Genomic DNA, 22,670 nt, shown 5'->3' on the forward strand with positions numbered 1-22,670 from the left:
TTTTATCGACTATGTGTCATTTTCATATCTTATAGTTTCTTTGTTTTATCCTGAAAATCAAGGGTATTTAAGATCAGAGGTTTCTAGGAGACTGGTGGCCAACAGTGGTTTTAGTGACATTTTGATAATTTGGTGGTTGTCCTTTCTGGTGGAGACGAACACCCTTTCATCCCTTTCTCCCCTCTGTTGAAATCGAAGACCTAAGCTGACACCTTTTTAGTATATGCTTAAATCGAGAAGTTCATTCAAACGTTGATTATCTTCAGAAATCAAAAGCTATTTTATTCATCCATTCATACAAGATCTGGAGAGAGAGAGAGAGAGAGAGAGAGAGAGAGAGAGAGAGAGAGAGAGAGAGAGAGAGAGAGAGAGAGAGAGAGAGAGAGAGGGGTAAGGGTTGGGTGGCCCAATTCTTAATTTCATTTTTAATTTTTAATTAATAAATTATTAAAGAAAATATAAAAAATACAAAAAAAAAAGTGCAAAACAGTATTTTCAAGATTTCTAGGGATCAAAATCAAAGGAAAATCTTGATTTTGGATCATCTATGCAAGTTAAAAAACTTTTTGAACTTTATCCAAAGTTTTTGAATTGTCTATAATTTTGCAAACCACAGAACCAATAGCATGATGTTTTTCTTAAAAGTTCTCAAAATGAAATATTTTGCAAATCATATGGATAAATTATGAAATTTTGTCTTTTATTTCAAACAGATATCAAAACTTATGAGAGGTTGATCAAAATTGATTTCTATTTATTATAGTATAATTATAGTAGATATGAAGATCAAATATTCACAAGGAAGAAAATGAGAATGTATAAAGATGACAATTGGCTTTGGGAGGCAAACACTATGCATCAACCCACACTAGATAATACCAATTCTTTGGTAAACATAAGATCAGTAAAGTGCATAGTTTTGTACATCTTTGAAAAGTTCAAAACTAACACAGAGGCAAAAAAACAAAACAATAAGAATGATCTACGACCAATTCTGTCTTCCTAGGTTACCAAAAACAAGAAAGCATGTTATTTTGACCGACAAAACTTCGATCCATATTGAATGCCAAGCTTTCTTGCCCCATATATCTATGAGAAATAGAGAAAGAGAGGGAGTGGGAGAGAATCATGTGCGAAAACTCATAACTTTTGAATTATTTTAGAGGCTTGTACGTTTCTTGAAACAAAACAAAATACATGAACCTTAATTACATGTCTAGAACATATTCTAGGGCTTTGACATGTCTCTCATCCGATTCTGTTTCTCCAAGAAAAAGCGTTCTGTCTATTTTTAAAGGGCTTAAAGACATAAACATATTGAAGAAAGACCAACAAAAAGCTGGATAACAGCTGGGCAGCGGTTGGAAGTTTGGATTTATAGAATTTTTAGAATGCACCAAGATTTATAAACATTCAACGTAAAAGTATATATAGATAGGAATTGAGAAGTACTTCACCTAAATATTTTACTCTCATTCGTGTTGTGACATTGTGCTTCCTCCTCTTTCCATGGGTAAAAAACATTAAATAATTGTAGTTTTAAGCTGATAGAAGCAGTGAAGTCTCTCTCTGGATCGATTGATTAATATGGAGGCCATATATTATGGATAATGACCAAGACGTAGCTCCAGATCAACTTCTTTTTCAAACCAATCTTCTTGCCCAACCTTCGTACTCCCTATATTGCTTACATCCAATTCAGAGGTCCCAATTCCAAGATTCAGATTCACCCTCAAACTCTCCTCGTGAAGGGTACGACTATGGAACTCCGATGCAGCAAAACTCCATGGCGAATTAGGGTTTGATGCTGTAAATTGATAGCCATGATCACCCGTAGGATACACAAAAGAAGACCTCAAATAATTAGCCTCCTCATTAGGAACAAGTTTGAAAGAATTAGGAGAAACTATCAAGTGATCTTTGTTCGTGTTTGCTGAAGCACTAGTAGTTGTAGTAAGAGCGTGTTGGTGTTTAGCTTTGGCTTTGTCTTTTCGATGGATGTTCATGTGACCTCCTAAGGCTTGAGCGTTTGTGAACCCCCTTTTGCAGTAGGTACACTCATAAGAACGGCCAAGACCATCTTTGGCGCTATCAGGAGGCAACGAGCAACCACTAGGTTCCTGATCGCTAGAAGTTTCTGAACTCACGTGCTTCTCAGAATACATAACGTTTAGAAGGGATGACGATGGACAGTTTACTGGATTTAAGGGTATACCAAGATCAAAAAATCCCTTTCGTCGAGAGAATAGAGTGATTGTAAGAGTTAGGGTTGATGAAATTAATTAGGAAGAAAATGGTGGGAGGTTATGTATTGACCAAAAGGAACGTTCCATTGGAGATGAGTGACATTAAAAACGGATTTTCTTAGTTGTAATTTTGTGTTCGGCCGGCCTAGAATTTACCTTTGTGTTTACGTCTAAATTATACGAATTCAAATGCTGATGTTAGTGGTATGTATTTTCATGGCAACTTAAAAATATTAAATTTGAATATATACGTCTTGGTCTTTGAAGAAAATGTAACATCTCTCTCTCTCTCTCTCTCTCTCTCTCTCTCTCTCTCTCTCTCTCTCTCTCTCTCTCTCTCTCTCTCTCTCTCTCTCTCTCTCTCTCTCTCTCTCTCTCTCTCTCCATAGAATTCACAATTCCGCATAGTTGGAGGGTCTATACAGAATAGATCCGCAAAATTATTAGTCCAGCAAAATTTAGTGATCCAACGAGTCTAGCTCTAGCTCTATATTGTTATGATAAGTTGACTATTATAGTACTTTTGTATAAGACATAATATCTTAGCATATCTGTATTTTGTGTCAATGTACTGTTTTATTAGAGATATGATTCTCATAACCTAGTATTTACATCTTTGTACTAGGTGTCGCTCATATACCCGTGAATGTACTTCTATAAATAAACGTTTATGGTTTTATAGAAACTTGTTCATGTTTAGTTTTATCAACACAAAAACTATTCTACTTTACATTTCTTGTTCTTCATTTTATGTTATTGTTGTTTATATTATATCATTTTTAATTATACACTTAACTAGCTTATTGTTTGGAGGTTAAAAGATCCTCAACCAATTGGTATTAGAGCCAACTTGATTACACTACTACAAAACTAGGGAGTAGAGCCAACTTGATTACACTACTACAAAACTAGGGAGTTTTGACGACCATATTCATTAGAAATGTGTTGGAAACAACTATTCGCGACACTTTTTGTCAAAACAAATTTGGTTGCAAATAGTCCTCAGAGAACTTTTCTTACATATTTTCAGCAATGCTTCTGACAAATTTATAACAAATAAATACCATCCGAAGTACCGACCCTCTCCCCATACACCACATTTTTATGGATTTCCGACAAATTTCCTACAAAAAAATTTTCAAAATAATTATATCATACACATTTTCTGTTGTAAATCAGAACCAATAAACACGCAAAGAAACTGACAAATAATATTGAGAATTATATATTGATTACTTACGAATAATAGATCCAATTATTATTAATAAAATTACCAGATCAATCATTCTCGATTAGATATGGTTAGAAGAAAGGTGGAAGGAGGGTGCCAAGTTATTGGACGAGACTAATCACAAGACAGTAATGAAACACCGACCTGCTAACGACCGATCTTGATCTTAAAGACCTACACAGATCAGACTCTTGTCCTTAAAGGTTTTATTTCGTTTGTATCGGCTGTAAGCAACAAAGTAAAACCCTACGAATTAATGCAAATTTACCGAGTTTCCAACAACAATGGAAAATGATAAACACAAAGTGAATACTGAGAAACTGGAAGAAATCGCCAAGAATACTGAGAGAGCTTTGAATTTTCATGCATCAAATACGAATCCTAGAGAGCGATATTTATAGATATCGAAACCCTAGAAGGCAATAAAGGGGCCCTTCATAGGCCGACCCCTTAGAAACACTTGGGCACCGACTTGCTCTCCAAGAAAGCTGTTTTCTAAGCTTCTAGAATATTTTGTTACCTTATTCACGAAGTCAATGCTGGTCAACCGTTTGACCGGATTGATCAAACCGAGTTGAGTCGAACTTGCCAAAAATAAAAGCTCTTCGGCTCCTAGTGACCAATGCACCGAGCGAAGTGCTAAGTGCACCTAAATCATGTTATTTCGTGCGCTCGCGACATCGGCTAGTTCTAGGCTAGGTTAGGCATGCGTATGTGAGCTTAGCCCATCCCTTGATCCACCAAATCCTTTAAAGGCCTATTATGTGAAAAGCCTTATAAACCTACCCAAGGTTTCTTCCCACACCAATATGGGATAAAGGAAAATAGCTAACTTGCTAGTACGCCTTCATAAGCTCCAACAATCCCCCACCAAGTTGGAAAGTTTCCTTTGACTCAAACAAATGATGTTACTTGGGTGTTATGAAGATTAAACCCTACTTTAATGAGAATAAATAAGAAGATTCCAATTCAATGACATCCTTATAGGTTTAAACCATGAACCTTGTGACCTCCCCGGTTCACCCGCATACATCACATGTTGTCTTCGCGTTCTCCCTGAGTGCTAATATGGTCATGTGCTATAAATCCTTTTCATGACCCTTTAGATGATAAACCACTAATTTTCAATTGAGGCGGCACCACCTCTGCATCATATAGGAAAAGTTTTACAACATCTCCGTTGCTTAGATGTCTCTAAAACATTGTTAAGAGTCATAACTCAACCTTGTTCTTGGCAACGATGTACTATCCTACCTCACATGGATATTTCATTAATGATAATACCTTCTATCACTAGTGACTTTGTTGTTACCCTTTAAACTTGAGAATTAGGAGCACTAATGTCAAGTTGGGTTTCCATCTCTAAGAGATTATATTATGGTTTTAGACCCATGACTCTTGTAACATCCCAAAAATCAAGGGTAAAAATTCCTTTTTTATTATGATCAAAACTCCATTGTAACTTTATCCAAACATTTAAAAGCATTTCAAGACAATTATTAGAGTTCATTCCCAAAGATCACACATTGCGGAAAACACGGGTGTATGCGTTGGGATCAAGTCGGGCCATTTCCTTTCAAACTGGAAGTACCTGAAACCATAAATCACAAACTATAAGCACAGAGCTTAGAGAGTTTCCCAAATACCACATACCACATATACCAAACAATCCACAAATGACATTCATAACAATGAGCCATACCTATCATACATATACCACAATCAATAAAGGTGCTATGTGTTATCCATAGTCTTGTCATTATGCCACGAGCCGCCTCATGGTTTTCCTTGCTAGGTTGGGGGACAAAACCCTAGGTCTTACAGATAAGTGTCAGGAGCCACCTCCGAGTCTTCCATGCAAGCATTACAAAGACAAATAGCATACAATCTCCACCACTTAACTAACTAACTACCAGAGTTCAGACTTTGGTCTTGCATACAGTTTTCTAGGTGCCGCTTCTTGGTCTTTCGTATAAACTTCCATGGGTTACCCCTGGGTCTTCCTATAGTACATAACCCAAATGGGCCAGCATTGGTGCCTTCGACCCATAGAACAGTGAGGAGACTCACCTCGAATACTGAAGTTTACTGCACGAATCCCTAGTTGTTGCCTTGACGACACCTCCAATGTATCAGATCAGATTAACACCCAATTAGCAATTGGTTCCATTCTAAGGCTGACCATCCAAAGTTGGGGTAAAATGACCATTTTACCCCTAGCCTAACATAAACCAAAACTGAGGCCCAAATCCATTAACCAAAAGGTCCAAAATCAAAGGATCCACAAAAGCCCACTAATGGACCAATTTTACAAATTAGGGCCCAACCTCATATGAGTCTTATCCTAAGCGCATAATTTCCTTTATTATAGTTCAGGTTACCTCAAGTAACCCCTTGGGATAACTTGGTCAAAGACAAAAGTCAAAAAGTCAAGATCAACGGCCCGAGTTGACCCAACTCGCTGAGTTGTTCAATAAACTTGCCTAGTTTGCTCAAAACCCAATAGCTTATTACAATAAGCACTCAATCCATAAGGACATGACCCTTAAACCTAGATCTGACTTCCTTGAGATGGAAAACCACGTACAGTTGCCAAATTTACGTTCATGCAAGACTAAATGAAGCTCTTAAGCTTAAAATGGACTTAATAGTTGGCTTAATGCATGCATGACACCAAAATCGTCATAAAGCTTGCAACTTTAAGCCAAATGAGGCCACAAAATGGATAGATCTAAAATGAAAACCCATGAAAAACTCAAACCCTTGGATAATCCGTCAAAGAGTCTAATAATCAAAATAAAACCCCAAAAGAAGAGATCTAATAAATGAAGAAGCAAGGTACAAGCTTTATACCTCAAAGAGACAACATTAAGTGGTGAAGTTATGGATCTAAAGCCTTTCCACCAAGCTAGAAACCTTCACTTCAATGCTCCTTTAAAGGAATACATAAAATCAACACTCCAAGTTCTCCACAAGATCATACACTAAACTATGGAAGATGATACTCGAATTTAGTGTTTCTGGATAAAGGAGGCTGGAAAGGAGGCCTACCAAGAGACTTAAGGCCTTTAAATAGGGTACAACACCCTAAAAATAGTGTTTCCTTCCTAGCTGCCAACTCGCTGAGTTGAGGCTCCTGAACTCTCCGTGTTGGTTCTTTAAACCCATGACTAAAAAGCACCTCGAATCGGCAAGTTTAGGCACCCCAACTCACCAAGTTCCAAAGAGAAATTACATAATTGGCAACCACCTCATATCGGAAAATCGAACGTTATAACTCTTGTGGTAGATGTAACCAAATCTCTCGTCAGAGGTTTGGTAAACGGATATGTCAAGTTCCTACTTGTCTTGATATAGACAACCTTGATGTTACCACTTTTAATTAGTTCTCTCACAAAATTATGTCATAGACCTACATGTCTCAACTTCCCATTACATACCATATTATATACTTTAGATAGTGTGGCCTCACTGTCACAGTAGATGGGTATAAATGGCAGTGTAATATCCTATATACGGGTACCCATGAGTAGATCTCGAATCTACTCTGGCTCTTTGCAGCTGCTGCTAAGGAAATTAGCTCTACTTCCATCGTTGAATAAGCAATGCATGTCTGTTTCTTACTCGCCCAATAAATAACACAGGCAGCTAGAGTATAAATCCAACCACATGTGGATTTTGGGTCATTGGTGTGATCTATCCAACTAGCATCATAATACCTTTCTAATATTATATTTGATGACGAATACGTCAACTCAAAAGTTCATGTCCTTTTCAGGTATGCTCGTACTATACCCACTGCCTTCCAGTGCTCTGTCCCTTGATTTATAGTATACTAACTAAGTTTTCTTATAGCAAATGTGATGTCCGGTCGAGTGCAGTGTGTTACATACATCATGCTTCCAATTGTAGTTGCATATTCTAGTTGAGCCACTACTCAACCAAAATTTACATGTGGTTTCACTCTTGAATCAAAACCAGTGTTGAATTCCTTAATAGTCAAATGTTAAAACTCTGATAGAATTTTCTTTGTGTGATGAGATTGATTCACAGAAATCTGATCGCTTGTCCTTATCACCTTGATACCAATAACTGTATCAACTTCTCCAAGATATTTTATCTTAAAGTTCGATGATAGGTATTTATTCGTCTCAAGAATACCTTTTACGCGAGTTACAATGATAAACATAAAGACATGTAACAATTATGTATTCAGAAGTGCATTTGGAATAAATACACATTTTTGTAAAATTATGCTGAAATCCGAAAGCTGTCATAGTGGTATCAAATCTCTTATGCCACTATTTAGGAGCTTGATTTAACTCGTACAGGGATTTAATAAGTCTACACACTTTATTTTACTGTCCATGTATGACGAAACCTTCACGTTGCTCCAAGAAAACCTCCTCCTTGAGATAACCATTCAGAAAGGATATCTTCACATCTATTTGATGAATTTACTATCCTTTCAAAGATGATATTTCTATGAGAGTTCTAATAAAACTAATCCAAGCAACTAGGGAATAGGTATTGTAACATCCATTAAATTTATGAAAAAATTAAGCTTTTAAAATAACCCATAAATCATCATTGTTTACAAAATAGTTTTCAAAACATGGTTAGTATCCGAGTTTTTCCCAAAATCATAGAACAAAACTTGAGGAGGTGTGAGATCATGCCTTCGCCTTCTCGCGATCATCTGAGGTACCTGAAACGTAACCCAAAACTATAAGCACAAGGCTTAGTGAATTCCCCGAAAATACCAACACATCACAATATCATAATAATAACAACAAACAACATGCATCAAGAGACTTCACTCTGACTGGAATGCCCTACTGGCCTATAGTCTACCTGCTACGCTCATAGAACCTTGAGCATGACTAGTACGCCGCACCGTTCCTTCATTCTATCTGGAACGTTCTTTGGGCCTTCGACCTTGTAACAATGTGAATTTTCAAAACAATTTTTCATTTTTTCAAACATCAAAAACCATCATTTAATATTCTGGAATCACATATTTATCAAATTTCATTGTAACAAAATACATCCCATGATCATAAAACTATTCCTTCGTCAATGTGTACCGATCACGCCGGCACCTTCCCACGGTCCTCACTAGTACCTGAAACACATAACACAACAACTGTAAGCATAAATGCTTAATGAGTTCCCTAAAATACTACTTACGCACATACGCTTTTCCAGGCCCCGACCTTCCGGTCCATGTGTCTCAGGGGACTTCCATCCCGACTCGGTAAACCTTCCGGTCCTACCTGCGTCGACCTTACAGTCTACATCATAACGCCTTCCGGCCCATAACATATATGCCTTCCGACCCATAACATAATGCCTTCCGGCCCATATCAAGCATAGCATACATAGCACATACAAACGATTAACTTATCATATACAATGCATACAACTCATAACATATCCGACCTTCCGGTCACACAATAAAACCCTTCCGGGTACAGTATAGTGAGAAAACTCACCTCGTGGAAAGTTTAGAATCTCGCGTACTCGCTATCTCCAAACCCTGACAAAGACTCAACCTCGCCTAATCTTAACAAATATCATTTTAATTAATATAGACTTCCACAACTAGACTTTACCCCTTATCATCATTCCTCAGAGGGTAAAAGACCATTTTACCCTTCCTTGACTCAAAGTCCACATGTTGACCAAAACCCTAAAAGTCAACAAAAGTCAACCTTCTAGTATGCAGGGCGTAGAGCTTGATGTACGCGGGGCGTACATCGCCAACCCAAGAGTCGGGGTCTCCAACCAATACGCTGCGCGTACTGGGAGTTACGCCCGGCGTAACCATTAGACCTAAACATTCTTCATTTCTGGTCTTAATCTGTTAAGCTATAACTTCAACTTCTAGATCCAACTTTATTTAAGCATCCTTACTCATAAAGTCGAAACCTTTAAGCCTTAGCATGGCTGTAAAGGCTCCTACATTCCTTAACATCTTTGTATTTCAACTCAAGGATCTAGATCTCATGCATGGTTAATCATTCACGTCCAAGATTACATTTTTATGAATCTACAACTCAAATAGACCAGAAATATGATGGATCTAAGCTAATGGAGACCATTTGCTCATAAAGTCTCCACCTTTTGGACCAAAACCCTAGAAAATGGTCCATAAAGCATACCACAAGAACTAAAAGTCAAGATCCGAACTCTTTACCTTAGAATGAAGCTCCAACCTTTGCTAAGCACGTATCTACACTTAAACACCAACTTCTAGCCTTCAAAATGGAATTCTCTGCTCCTTTGCTACATTGAAATGACACCACCAAGCTTAGAACACTCACCAATGAGCTAGGAACGAAGGGACACTCTCTTAGGGTTTATTTCCGAGGGATGGTGGCTGAGGAGTCAAGCCAACACATTCCTTTTATTGCCAACCACAACAATTAGGGTTTTTGGTTCTGGACCGGTTACGCCCAGCATCACCCTGGGTACGCCTAGCGTACCCGAGGGAGGACGTGTTAAAATGGAGTGCGCGAGTATGTGCAGCGTACTCCTTGTACGCCCAACGTACTCGCCCAACATGCAAAACCCTAAAATGACACAAATAAAAGATGAAGGGCTAAATAAAAGGGTACCTGGATTTCGGGCTGTTACAATTCTCCCCCACCAGAACCAGACTTCGTCCCCGAAGTCTTACACTAAAAACAATTCCGGATACTGCTCCCGCATCTCAGACTCGGACTCCCATTGTACTTGCACCATGGGTACTTCCTTGTTCCTCAGAACCTTAACCTTTCGATCCCTAATTGCCACTAGTCTCTCAATATAGTTCAGGCCAGCATCCACCTGAATATCGTCTAATGGCACCACTTCCGACTCGTTGGCAATACATTTCCTCAACTGCGACACATGAAAGGTGTCGTGGATCTGACCCAACTCAGCAGGTAGATCCAACCGGTAGGCTACCCTGCCTACCCTAGTGATTACCCTGAAAGGTCCGATATATTGAGGTCCCAACTTGCCACTCTTCCTGAATCGTATCACTCCTTTCCAATGAGAGACCTTTAGGAGCACAAGGTCACCAACCTGAAACTCGAGCTCGGACCGATGCCTGTCCGCATAACTCTTCTAACGACTCTGAGCGGTCAACAATCTCTGCCTAACCTGTTGTATCTGTTCGGTCGTTTGAAGTACAATCTCCGTGCTACCCATTACCCATTGCCCCACCTCTCCCCAACAGATGGGGGTACGACACCTCCTACCATACAACAGCTCAAAGGGCGGCATACCAATGCTCGAATGATGGCTGTTGTTGTACGAAAAACTCTGCTAAGGGTAAATAGGTGTCCCAAATCCCTCCGAAATCCAAAACACATGCTTGGAGCATATCCTCGAGCGTCTGAATCGTCCGCTCGCTCTATCCGTCCATCTGCGAGTGGTATGCGGTACTGAAATGCAGCCTCGTACCCAACTCCTCGTGAAACTTCTTCCAAAACCTGGAAGTAAATCGTACGTCCCGATCTGAAACGATCGACATCGGAACCCCATGCTGCGATACCACCTCCCTCACATATAACTCTGCCAACTTCTCCGCAGAAGAGCTCTCACTGATAGCTAGAAAATCAGCTCTCTTCGTCAATCTATCCACAATCACCCAAATTGCATCGACCCCCCTCGTAGTCCTTGGTAATTTGGTGATAAAATCCATGGTAATCTGTTCCCACTTCCATTCGAGAATCTCCAGCGGCTGCAACTTACCGTGCGGATGCTGGTGCTCAGCCTTAACCTAACGACAAGTCAGGCACCTCTCGACGAACCATGCAACATCTCTCTTCATACAGGGCCACCAATACTTCTTCTTTAGGTCCAAATACATCTTAGTAGCCCCGGGATGGATCGAGAATTTCGATCGATGCGCTTCTTCCATCAAAATAGTATGCGTACCGCCCACAAACGGTACCCAAATCCGACCCTGAAATGTCATAAGTCCCTGACCATCCGTAACGAATTCTGATACCTGACTGATAACCCACTCCCTCTTCTGGTTTTCTGGTCTCGCAGCCTCAGCCTGGGCCCCTCGGATGGCGTCCAAAATCGGAGTCATCACCGTCAACCTCATACAAACATCTCGGATCGGGGCGCTCTCCACCCTACGGCTCAACGCATCGGCTACGACATTAGCCTTGCCCGGGTGTTACAGGATCTCACAATCATAATCCTTCACCACATCCAACCATCTCATCTGACGCATATTCAGATTTGGCTGATCCATCAAGTACTTCAGACTCTTGTGGTCCGTGTATATGGTACACCGAACCCCATAAAGATAGTGTCGCCAGATCTTGAGGGCAGACACCACAGCCCCCAATTCCAGGTCATGGGTGGGATATCTCGACTCATGAGGCTTCAGCTGCCTCGAAGCATACGCTATAACGTGTCCCCTCTGCATAAGTACCACCCCTAATCTAGATATAGATGCATCACATTATACCACGAAATCTTCCATCCCTTCCGGGAGTGCAAGCACCGGGGCCTCGCACAGTTTCTGACGAAGGGTCTCGAATGAGGATTGCTGCTCCAGACCCCATGAAAATGCAACACCCTTCCGGGTCATCTTGGTAAGTGGCATGGCGATCTTGGAGAAATCCTTGATAAATCTTCAATAATAGCCGACTAATCCCAGAAAGCCCCTGATCTCAGTGGGATCTCGGTACTTCCCATCTCATCACCGCTTCGATCTTGGCCGGATCGACCAATATCCCTTTCTGGTTAACAAGGTGCCCAAGGAACTGGACCTCTCGTAACCAGAAATCACACTTGGAGAATTTGGCATACAGCCTCTCCGATCTCAATACTCCAAGAATCTCCCTCAAATGTTCCTCATGTTGCTCCCTAGACCTTGAATATACCAAAATATGATCAATGAATACAATCACCGACTGATCCAGCATCAGCCTGCACACCCTGTTCATAAGATCCATGAACGCAGCCGGGGCATTGGTGAGCCCAAAAGGCATCACCACAAACTCGTAATGCCCATAACGAGTTCTGAATGCAGTCTTCTGGATATCTTCATCCGAACCCTTATCTGATGATAACCCGACCTCAAGTCTATCTTAGAGAACCAAGACGCTCCCTGCAACTGATCGAACAGATCATCGATCCTAGGTAACGGATACAGGTTTTTAACCATCAACTTGTTCAACTCCCGGTAATCGATACACATCCGGTGTGAACCATCCTTTTTCTTGACAAAAAGAATCGGCGCTCCCCAAGTTGAGCTACTCGGTCGAATAAACCCCTTTCCCAACAGCTCCTGAAGCTGCGAGGATAACTCCTGCATTTCTGGTGGAGCGAGGCGATAAGGCGCCTTGGCGATGGGCGCCGCTCCCGGAACCAGATCGATACGGAACTCCACTTGCCTTTCCGGAGGCACACCTGGTAGTTCTTCGGGAAACACATCCGAAAACTCGCACACTACTGGAACCTCGTTAACCGAATTTGGCCTCCCCGCGACCACTCGTGTGTCCATCACATAGGCTATGAATCCACTGCAGCCTTGCTCTAAACTCTGTCTCGCCCTGGCAGCCGAACAAAACGCTGACCCACACGGGGTTCCCTCTCCATACACAGTAAGCACTCCCCCATTAGGGTCTCGTATAGTCACCAACTGTCTCTCGCAGTCAATGACTACCCCAAACTTACTCAACTAGTCCATGCCCACGATGACGCAGACATCTCCCATCGCTATAGGAACCAAATCTATAGGGAACTTGACACTGAAAATATCGAGCACACATCCTCGAATCACGTCGGTGGCATATACCGCTTTCTCATCAACTATGGAAACCCTCAGGGGTTGACTCATCACCTCCCGATCAATACTGATGTGCTGGCTAAAAACCAAAGATACAAAAGACCGACTCGCACCCGAGTCAAATAATACCAAGGCAGGTACAGAATTCACAAGAAAAGTACCTACGCATATCATAATATAAGCACAATATCTCAGCATAAAAGTAAATACACGAAAGAATACATACCAGCCACGACAACGGGCGCCGCGCGGACCTCCTCCGCAGTCAACTGAAAAGCTCTCCCACGAGCCTTCGGAGCCTCGGCTTTCACCGGCCGAGTCTCGGTAACCCTAGAAGTAGGCGCAGGTCCCTGGTGAAGCTGAGGACACTCGGCCTTCTGATGGCCGGTCTGGTTGCAATGAAAGCAAACCATAAATCCCTTAGGGCAATCCCTAGCGATGTGCCCTTCCTTGCTACACTTGTAGCAAGCACCTGATCAACATGCCACCTCATGACTCTTGCCGCACTTTCCGCAAGTGCGGCCCTTTTGACCTCCCGTCCTCGGAACGGCGGACTTGGTCCGCTTGGCTGCCGACTGGGACTGAGCTGGCCGCCGATCCACCCTCTGAGACTCGGCCTCCTCCCTGGCCTGAGTCTCCAACTCGATCTCTCTCTTCCTGGCATTTGCCTTGAGCTCAGTAAAGGTCTGGTATGACAAGTTCGATACGAACTCCCGAATGTCCCTCCTCAATACACCCAAATATCGACTCATCCGAGCCTGCTCAGTGGACACCTGCTCAGGGCAGAACATCGCCTTCTCATGAAACTTTTGGGTGATCACAGTAACCGAATCATTACCCTGCTTGAGGGTTAAGAACTCCTGAACCAACCGTTCCCTCTCCACCGGGGGAACATACTCATCTCTGAACATAGAAGTAAATCTCTCCTAAGTCACGGTTGAAATCTCCGCAAGAGTGAAGTTCGCCGTCACGAACTTCCACCAATCCTTTGCTCCCAGGCGGAGCTGGTTCAAAGCGAACCGTACTCTCAGATGCTCCAGACATGAACATGTGTAGAAGCATCCCTCAATGTCAGCAATCCATCTCATCGCAGCGATCGGATCCTGCGTCCCGTCAAACTTGGGTGGCTTCGTGTTGCTGAACTCTCGGAATAGTAACGAGTCACCCCCCTGTGGTCTGGCAGCAGCCACAGCTGCAATACCTGCAGCGGCTGCGGCCTCACTTACCGCGGCGTACCGCTCATCGAAAGTCTCCATCAGTGTGGTCTTGATAGACCCAAACATCTCTGGAATCTCGACCTGGATCGCCGCAACCACCTCCTCGTGAATCATCTGACGAAGCTCCTCGTCACTCACACCGCTCGTCCCAGGTCTGTGGCGTGGCCCAACCATAATGCCTTTGAAATACAACATAAAAATATCAGAGACTCCATCGAGCATAATCGTACTCGATAACGCAACTCTACTTAGCCTCTTATATCCAAAGGATTCTTACTTGGGTTTCCCATTAACCCGATGTCTTCAGTAGTACGGGCCCAATACTACCGACTACACCGCGTCAACATTCACCCCAAGTCCTCCTCCCTGGACCCCGGATCATGAGTACTCTATTCTTACAGCAGTAGGTTCCCCTAGACTAAGGCATCACAAATCAAGCCACTCTAGTCCTAATATGAATACCTAGTCTATTAGCATGCATATCATATCATAACATATCTCATAACACATATTGTAAGGGTATTTTGGGGATTTTACCATTCGGGCGCTGGCTAAACGTACACACTGCTTCTCTTTTGGTTATTACGAAATCTCTTATAATTTTTTTTATGCTTTTATTAATTGAAAATTTTCCTCAAATCCCCGGTTTGAGTTCAGTTACACCCGAAGGTGCATCCGAATCCCTCAAACCAAGGATCTGATACCAACTTGTAACAATGTGAGTTTTCAAAACAATTTTTCATTTTTGCAAACATCAAAAACCATCATTTAATATTCTAGAATCACATATGTAACAAATGTCATTATAACAAAATACATCCCATGATCATAAAACAGTTCCTTCGTCAGTGTGTACCAATCACGTTGGCGCCTTCCTACGGTCCTCGCTAGTACCTGAAACACATAACACAACAACTGTAAACATAAATGCTTAGTGAGTTCCCCAAAATACTATTTACGCACATACACCTTTCCAGGCCCTGACCTTCCGGTCTATGTGTCTCAGCGGACTTCCGTCCCGACTCGGTAAACCTTCCGGTCCAACCTGCATCGACCTTACGGTCTACATCACAATGCCTTCCGGCCCATAACATATATGCCTTCCGGCCCATAACATATATGTCTTCCGGCCCATAACATAATGCCTTCCGGCCCATATCAAGCATAGCATACATAGCACATACAAATGATTAACTTACCATATACAATGCATACAACTCATAACATATCCGACCTTCCGGTCACACAATAAAACCCTTCCGGGTACAGTATAGTGAGAAAACTCACCTTGTGGAAAGTTTAGAATCTCACGTACTCGCTATCTCCAAACCCCAACGAAGACTCAACCTCGCCTAATCATAACAAATAACATTTTAATTAATAAAGACTTCCACAACTAGACTTTACCCCTTATCATCATTCCTCAGAGGGTAAAAGACCATTTTACCCTTCCTTGACTCAAAGTCCACATGTTGACCAAAACCCTAAAAGTCAACAAAAGTCAACCTTCCAGTACGCGGGGCGTACAGCTTGATGTACGCGGGGCGTACATCGCCAACCCAAGAGTCGGGGTCTCCACCCAGTACGCTGCGCGTACTGGGAGTTACGCCCAGCGTAACCATCAGACCTAAACATTCTTCATTTCTGGTCTTAATCGGTTAAGCCATAACTTCAACTTCGAAATCCGGCTTTATTTAAGCATCCCTACTCATAAATTCGAAACCTTTTGAGCCTTGACATTGCTGTAAAGGCTCTTACATTCCTTAACATCTTTGTATTTCAACTCAAGGATCTAGATCTCATGCATGGTTAATCATTCACGTCCACGATTACATTTTTATGAATCTACAACTCAAATAGACCAGAAATATGATGGATCTAAGCTAATGGAGACCATTCGCTCATAAAGTCTCCACCTTTGGGACCAACACCCTAGAAAATGGTCCATAAAGCATACCACAAGAACTACAAGTCAAGATCCGAACTTTTTACCTTAGAATGAAGCTCCAACCTTTGCTAAGCACGGATCTACACTTGAACACCAACTTCAAGCCTTCAAAATGGAATCCTCTTCTCCTTTTCTACCTTGAAATGACACCACCAAGCTTAGAACAGTCACCAATGAGCTAGGAACGAAGGGACACTCTCTTAGGGTTTCTTTCTGAGGGATGGTAGCTGAGGAGTCAAGCAAACACATTCCTTTTATAGCCAACCAAAATAATTAGGGTTTTTGGTTCTGGACCGGTTACGCCTAGCGTACCCGAGGGAGGATGCGTTAAAATGGAGTGCGCGAGTACGCGTAGCGTACTCCTTGTACGCCTAGCCTACTCGCCCAACATGCAAAAACCTAAAATGAAACAAATAAAAGATGAAGGGCTAAATAAAAGGGTACCTGGATTTTGGGCTGTTACAGACCTGATTGGTACACCCGACTGGCCTTCAGTTAATCTGGAACACCCCAAATCACAGACTTGATAACGCAAGGGCTTAACCAAAATTCTCTTAATCCTTAAGATCTGAAGTCCATCCTTTCCAGAAGTGGTTCAAACACCTAAACTATCCCAATGGTCAGTACTTTTTAGACATGCATGTCCAATTCATATCTTGAAGCGATATTCAGTCAACTTCGAATGATAAAAATCGGGTCTTCGACACTTATAAAGGTCCAGGAGAATGCCAAATTGAAGTATGGGGCTTGCTTGCTGGATCTTTGCTTCCTTCTTTCACCTTCGTCCTTCAAAACACCAACTAGCTTCACAAAAGGGAGAGGAAATGATTGGGGTTTCTTTCAGAGCTTCTGGGGTTGATGGAGGCTAATGGTGAAAATATCCTAGCCACCATCACGGCGGTCAACACTTCGTTCTCTAATAGGAAACATGTTGTGTTGCCTGAATAAAATCCAAGCCTTTTAATGTCCAGACACGCTGCGTTGGTGCCTCCAACACGTCACATTCAAACCTCAATTATACCAAACAGTGCTACCACTTGACCCTTTGACATCAAATAGAATTATTGGATGAATTTAGAAGTACCTGAACATCAGGGTGTTACAGTTCTCCCCCTCTTGAACTAGACTTCGTCCTCGAAGTCAGTCACAATGAACAAATTTGGATAATGCTCCTGCATCTCAGCCTCCGGCTCCTAGTTCCACTCGGAGCCCCTTCGGTGTTGCCACTGAACCTTTACCAAAGATACTTCCTTGCTACGCAAAACCTTCATCTTCATATCCAGGATAGCTACCAGCCTCTCGAGATAGTTAAAGAACTCATCAAACCGAATATCATCCAAGGAATCCATTGCATCCTCATCCAATATGCACATTCGCAGATGCGAAACATGGAAAGTGTTGTGAATCTGACTGAGATCCTCAGGAAGACCGAATATATATAAGCAACCTTGCCAACCTTGGCAATCACCTGAAAAGGCCCAATATACTCCTCAGGAAGATCGAATATATAAGCAACCTTGCCAACCTTGGCAATCACCCGAAAAGGCCCAATATATTGGGGACCCAATCTTCCCCTCTTACTAAAGCATATCACACCTTTCAAAGGTTAGACCTTCAGTAACACCATGTCGCCGACCTGAAACTTCAACTCGTGCCTATCGGTATAGCTCTTCTGCCGAATCTGAGCGGGTCGTAGTGTCTGCCTAATCTGCTGAATCATCTCTATGGTCTGCAGGACCACTTCATTCTACTCGATAACCTTGTCACCAACCTCACCCCAACAAATCGAGGTACACCATTTCCGCCTGTATAAGAGCTCAAAAGGCGGAGCAACAATTCTTGAGTGATAATTGTTGTTGTAGCAGAACTCCACAAGAGGTAGGTAGGACTCCCAGCTCCCAGCAAAATCAATAACACAGGCATGCAACCTATCCTTAAGGGTTTGTACCATCCTCTTATTCTGGTCGTCGATCTTTAGATGCTAAGTCGAGTTGAAGTGAAACCTCATTCCCAGTTCTTGGCCAAAGAACTCTCTTGAATATACAAGAAGTAGGCACTCTGGTCAATCAATTCATATTGAACCAAATATCATCAAAACCCTTTTCCTTCATTGGCAACTTGGTGATGAAATCCATTGAAACTTGCTTCCATTTCCACATAGGAACCTCCAGAGGCTGCAACTTTCAATGTGGCCTCTGATAGCTCAATCTCTCCAGATATCAGACCATCTCTTTCTTCATACACGACCACCAATAGCTCAATTTCATATCTCGGTACATCTTGGTAGCCCCTGGACGGATAAAAAAACGAGACTTATGAGCCTCCTCCAACACAATCTATCTGACCCCACAAGACATCGGAACCCAAACCTGACCACATCGGTTCAACAATCTGTGACGATCCGAGACGAATCTGACAATCTCACCCCTGATCTTTTCTTTCTTCCAATTATCTTCATACGCCCTTGACCTGAGCCTCCTTAATCAATACCAAAAGTGGGGAATCCATTGATATCATCATACACGATACCCCGACTGAAGACCCTTCCGACTTGTGGGTTAAGGCAACCGGTACCACATTCGCTTTACCTGGATGGTAAAGGATCTCACACTCATAATCCTTGACTACGTCCAACCAGCTGCGCAACCTCATGTTCAGGTTTGGCTGATCTATAATATTCCTCAGACTCTTGTGATCCGTGTAGATAGTACATGTCACACCCCGGTGGAGGCAGCGGAACACATCGAGCTATGTGACTAAGTTCATGGATCATAGGTAAACTGAATATATAACACAAGTACAACAATAAAAAATATAGCATTTGTGTTCCATCTTGATATTTAAATACCAGGTTTTTACAAATAATAATAATACTTGAATTGCCTTAACAGATAGGCATATAGTACAATAACAAGTACACTAGGTCACCTGTAATCCATTATGTCTTGAATGTTTGTTTAGTGATTTTCTGAGAATACATTTAATTTTGAGGGTCAACACAAGGTTGGTGAGTGTTACAGGTTTTCTGCTAACAATAGTAATAATTTAAAATCTCTAAAATGTAATAAACCATATTTAAATAAGCTTTGAAAAATCCAAACAATGTCTTGACATAAGTAATTTCATGCTTAAAACGATTTTTGAATGAACCAAGTTTCAAAGTTGTGGTAAGAGAGAGAGAGAGAGAGAGAGAGAGAAAGATATATATATATATATATATATACATACATATATATATATATATATATATATATATATATATATATATATTCGAATTAATGTTTACACTGAGTCCTATAACTGAGCTATGTGACTTAAGTGTACTCGACTACAATGCTGCATTGAAAGTTGCAGTTAAAATTGTAGACACCTATCACCTGCTTCGATTGATCAATCGATGTTGTAGCTAGCAACTGCAGGTGGGGATGTCAACCCCATATAGATATATACATATGTATCTCGCTCTGAAGATTAACGGTTATAGTAATGTGGGTATGCGAAGTGGTTAGACTTAGCTAATGAATTACGTAGTGTCTCACCAAAAAGCCCTTAACTAAAAAGTTTGTGAATAAATCTCAACCCCAACTTAATTGTCATTAAGTCAGTAGGCATAATGAATATCATTGTATGAGGATTATAAAAGCCGAGTATGTTTGACATGTATGAAAAAAATGTAATGTTCTTGCTTTCATAAAAATGAATGTTTGAAATTAATGAACATATGCATATGTATAAACGTTGTGTACGTAAACATATAAATAAACATGCATAGTAATAGCTCAAATCCTTGAAATACTACAGAGTTTCATAACATGCTTTTTATAATATGCAATGTCACATAAAATTTATATAATTTTGTATCATGTAGTATTTGTTGTATGAATTGGTTATTTCATGATAAAATAACCATAATACGTATACAAAAAGTTTATACTAGTTTATCCTTAACAATATGGTAAATTGTTAAATAATAATATTTTTATAAACTAGCTTTATTGTATTTTAGCATAAAAATGAAACTGATTTGAATAAAAAGTATATAGGCACATGTGATGGAGGGGACCGTGGTGGTGCAAAATATGGAGGAGATAGGTAGAGTGGCGGTGTTTTTTGGTGGAGGAGGGTGGATTGAACGACAGTAGTTTGTTGTATGGGGGTTCACACCGACAACACCCGTTGTCGGTTCTCTCTTTGATGAGTTCAATGAACAGGGGGTGTAGGGATTTAGAAGCAACAACGCTCCTCAGGCCATCTTCGTGGGTGCAGTGAGAGTAATTTATTGATCGATAATAGTTCTCTTTTCTTTTCCTTTTATTTTGATTGTGCATCAATGGAGCTTAATCAATAGATTTAGATGGGTTTTTGGGTTTGCTTGTTTGATAGAAATCGATGGGGGAAATGGGTGTTTGAGTTCATTGTTTGACATGTATTGTTGGAGTTTGACAAGGAATGGAGAATAAGAAAGGGTGTAAGGGGCTTTTCTTGTGACAACTTCATTTGAGAAAAGGAACACGTTTTTCTTTTGAATTTCGGTGTAGCGTTGTATATATTATATGTAAACTTAGATATATTAAAATGTGGAAAAAACTTCAAATTAATTCGGTTATACTTAGTTTTTAACTTGTAATTTAAGGATTGTAATGATTTAAGTTGAATATATATATATATATATATATATATATATATATATATATATATATATATATATATATATATATATATTTGGTATTTTGTATTTAATTCGGTATGTACTTTTCGTTGTTTTTCATTTATATAGGTATATATATTTAAGACTTTTACAACCATTTGTTGATAAATGTAATCTGTTTTCATTTGTTATGAGTTTCTTACTTAAATTTGTGTAAGTGGGCGTATATTTATTTATTATACTAGTTGTATACTAGTATGCATATTTAGGTATTGAATATATATAAATTTAAACTCATATGTTAGGAAATATGAAATTTTTAATTCGTAAACTTTGGTTTCTTATATTTAAAATTGACACATATATAATGTATATTTATGAAAATTTAATCAACCATATGTAATTGATTATAACATACATCCCATACTCTATATATATATATATATATAATTGATCAGGTATTTATGAGTGTTAAAGTAATTTACATCGTTAGAATCCATACCGATCGGATTTGGATTTATATATTATTCCAAAATACATAACCAATAAAAGAAGACAAAACTGTAACTTTGGTCCTTGTGGTTTGCAAATTTTTTTGGATAGGGTCCAAAAAAGTTTTCGGTTTGCACAGAAAGTCCAAAATGAAGGTTTTTCTGCGTTTTTAGTCCTGAAGTTAGGAAAATTTTGTATTTTTGGTCCGTGGGGCACCTGAATTGACTGTTTTACCCTTTAAATTTCTTTTTTGTATTTTTTTTATATTTTTATTTTATAAATATTAATGCAAAAAAGGAATTAAGTTGGCTCACCCCATCTCTCTCTACCCACCCCACCGGATCCCTCCCCTCTTCTCTCTCTTCCTCCTCCACCTCCTCATCCTCCTCCTCCTCTCTCTCTCTCTCTCTCTCTCTCTAAACATAAACACACCTGCAACTCCAAATTTACACACACAAGGAAATCAAACACATACCAACATAAAACCCATCACAAAATTCATAATAAAAATAAATTGTAAACATTGATTACTATAAAAAAATAGCTCTAATCTTTCAAAATTAATATTGATGCTCCATCAAAACTTCATCTCAAATCAGAAACACAATTATTCAACATACTAATTCAATCAAAAAATCGTTTAACATATTTAACCCACAACAATCCAACAGAAATAGCATCCGAAGAAGGAATCAACTGAAATCTCGAAAAATACCCAAGAACACTTCAATGGAGAAGATCTTAAAAAAGGGAACAAACCATAAAAACCGTAGAATTTCAAACTACTTCCCTAAAAACACGTCAAAGTTTCAAGATTTCTGAAAAGTATTGTCATAAGTATCATTCTGATTACTTTGAAGAAGAAAATGACGAACTTGTAGGCGTAGAGCTATTGAACATATTTGATTTCAAACTTCAATCCGAGGACAATCAGATTAAAGCGAGTTACAAGAGTTCTGATGTTGGATTCGATCGTATTATCATCTAGAGTTTGGGAAATTGGGTTTGTTCTTTGTACTCAAGCCTGGGGAGATGGAATTGATCTTGAAATTCGGAAGGTAAGATGAGTAGGAGAAAGATGAGTTG

At 40.4% G+C, this 22,670-nt stretch overlaps 1 protein-coding gene across 1 annotated transcript; it reads right to left on the bottom strand.

Moving 5' to 3' along the window:
- Positions 1–1,601: 1,601 nt before the first annotated feature.
- LOC145036285 (uncharacterized) lies at positions 1,602–2,165 on the bottom strand. Its single transcript, XM_078984735.1, has one exon. It carries the CDS (start codon positions 2,163–2,165, stop codon positions 1,602–1,604), a length of 564 nt encoding a protein of 187 aa, XP_078840861.1.
- Between the last annotated feature and the right edge of the window lie 20,505 nt (positions 2,166–22,670).

This window comes from Lactuca saligna, chromosome 3, assembly GCF_052625555.1.
Source record: "Lactuca saligna cultivar CGN05327 chromosome 3, ASM5262555v1, whole genome shotgun sequence".
Taxonomy (NCBI): Eukaryota; Viridiplantae; Streptophyta; class Magnoliopsida; order Asterales; family Asteraceae; genus Lactuca; species Lactuca saligna.

Excerpts from the sequence above, each read along its gene's own strand:
- LOC145036285 (XM_078984735.1), bottom strand. The coding sequence starts at position 2,165 with ATGTATTCTGAGAAGCACGTGAGTTCAGAAACTTCTAGCGATCAGGAA.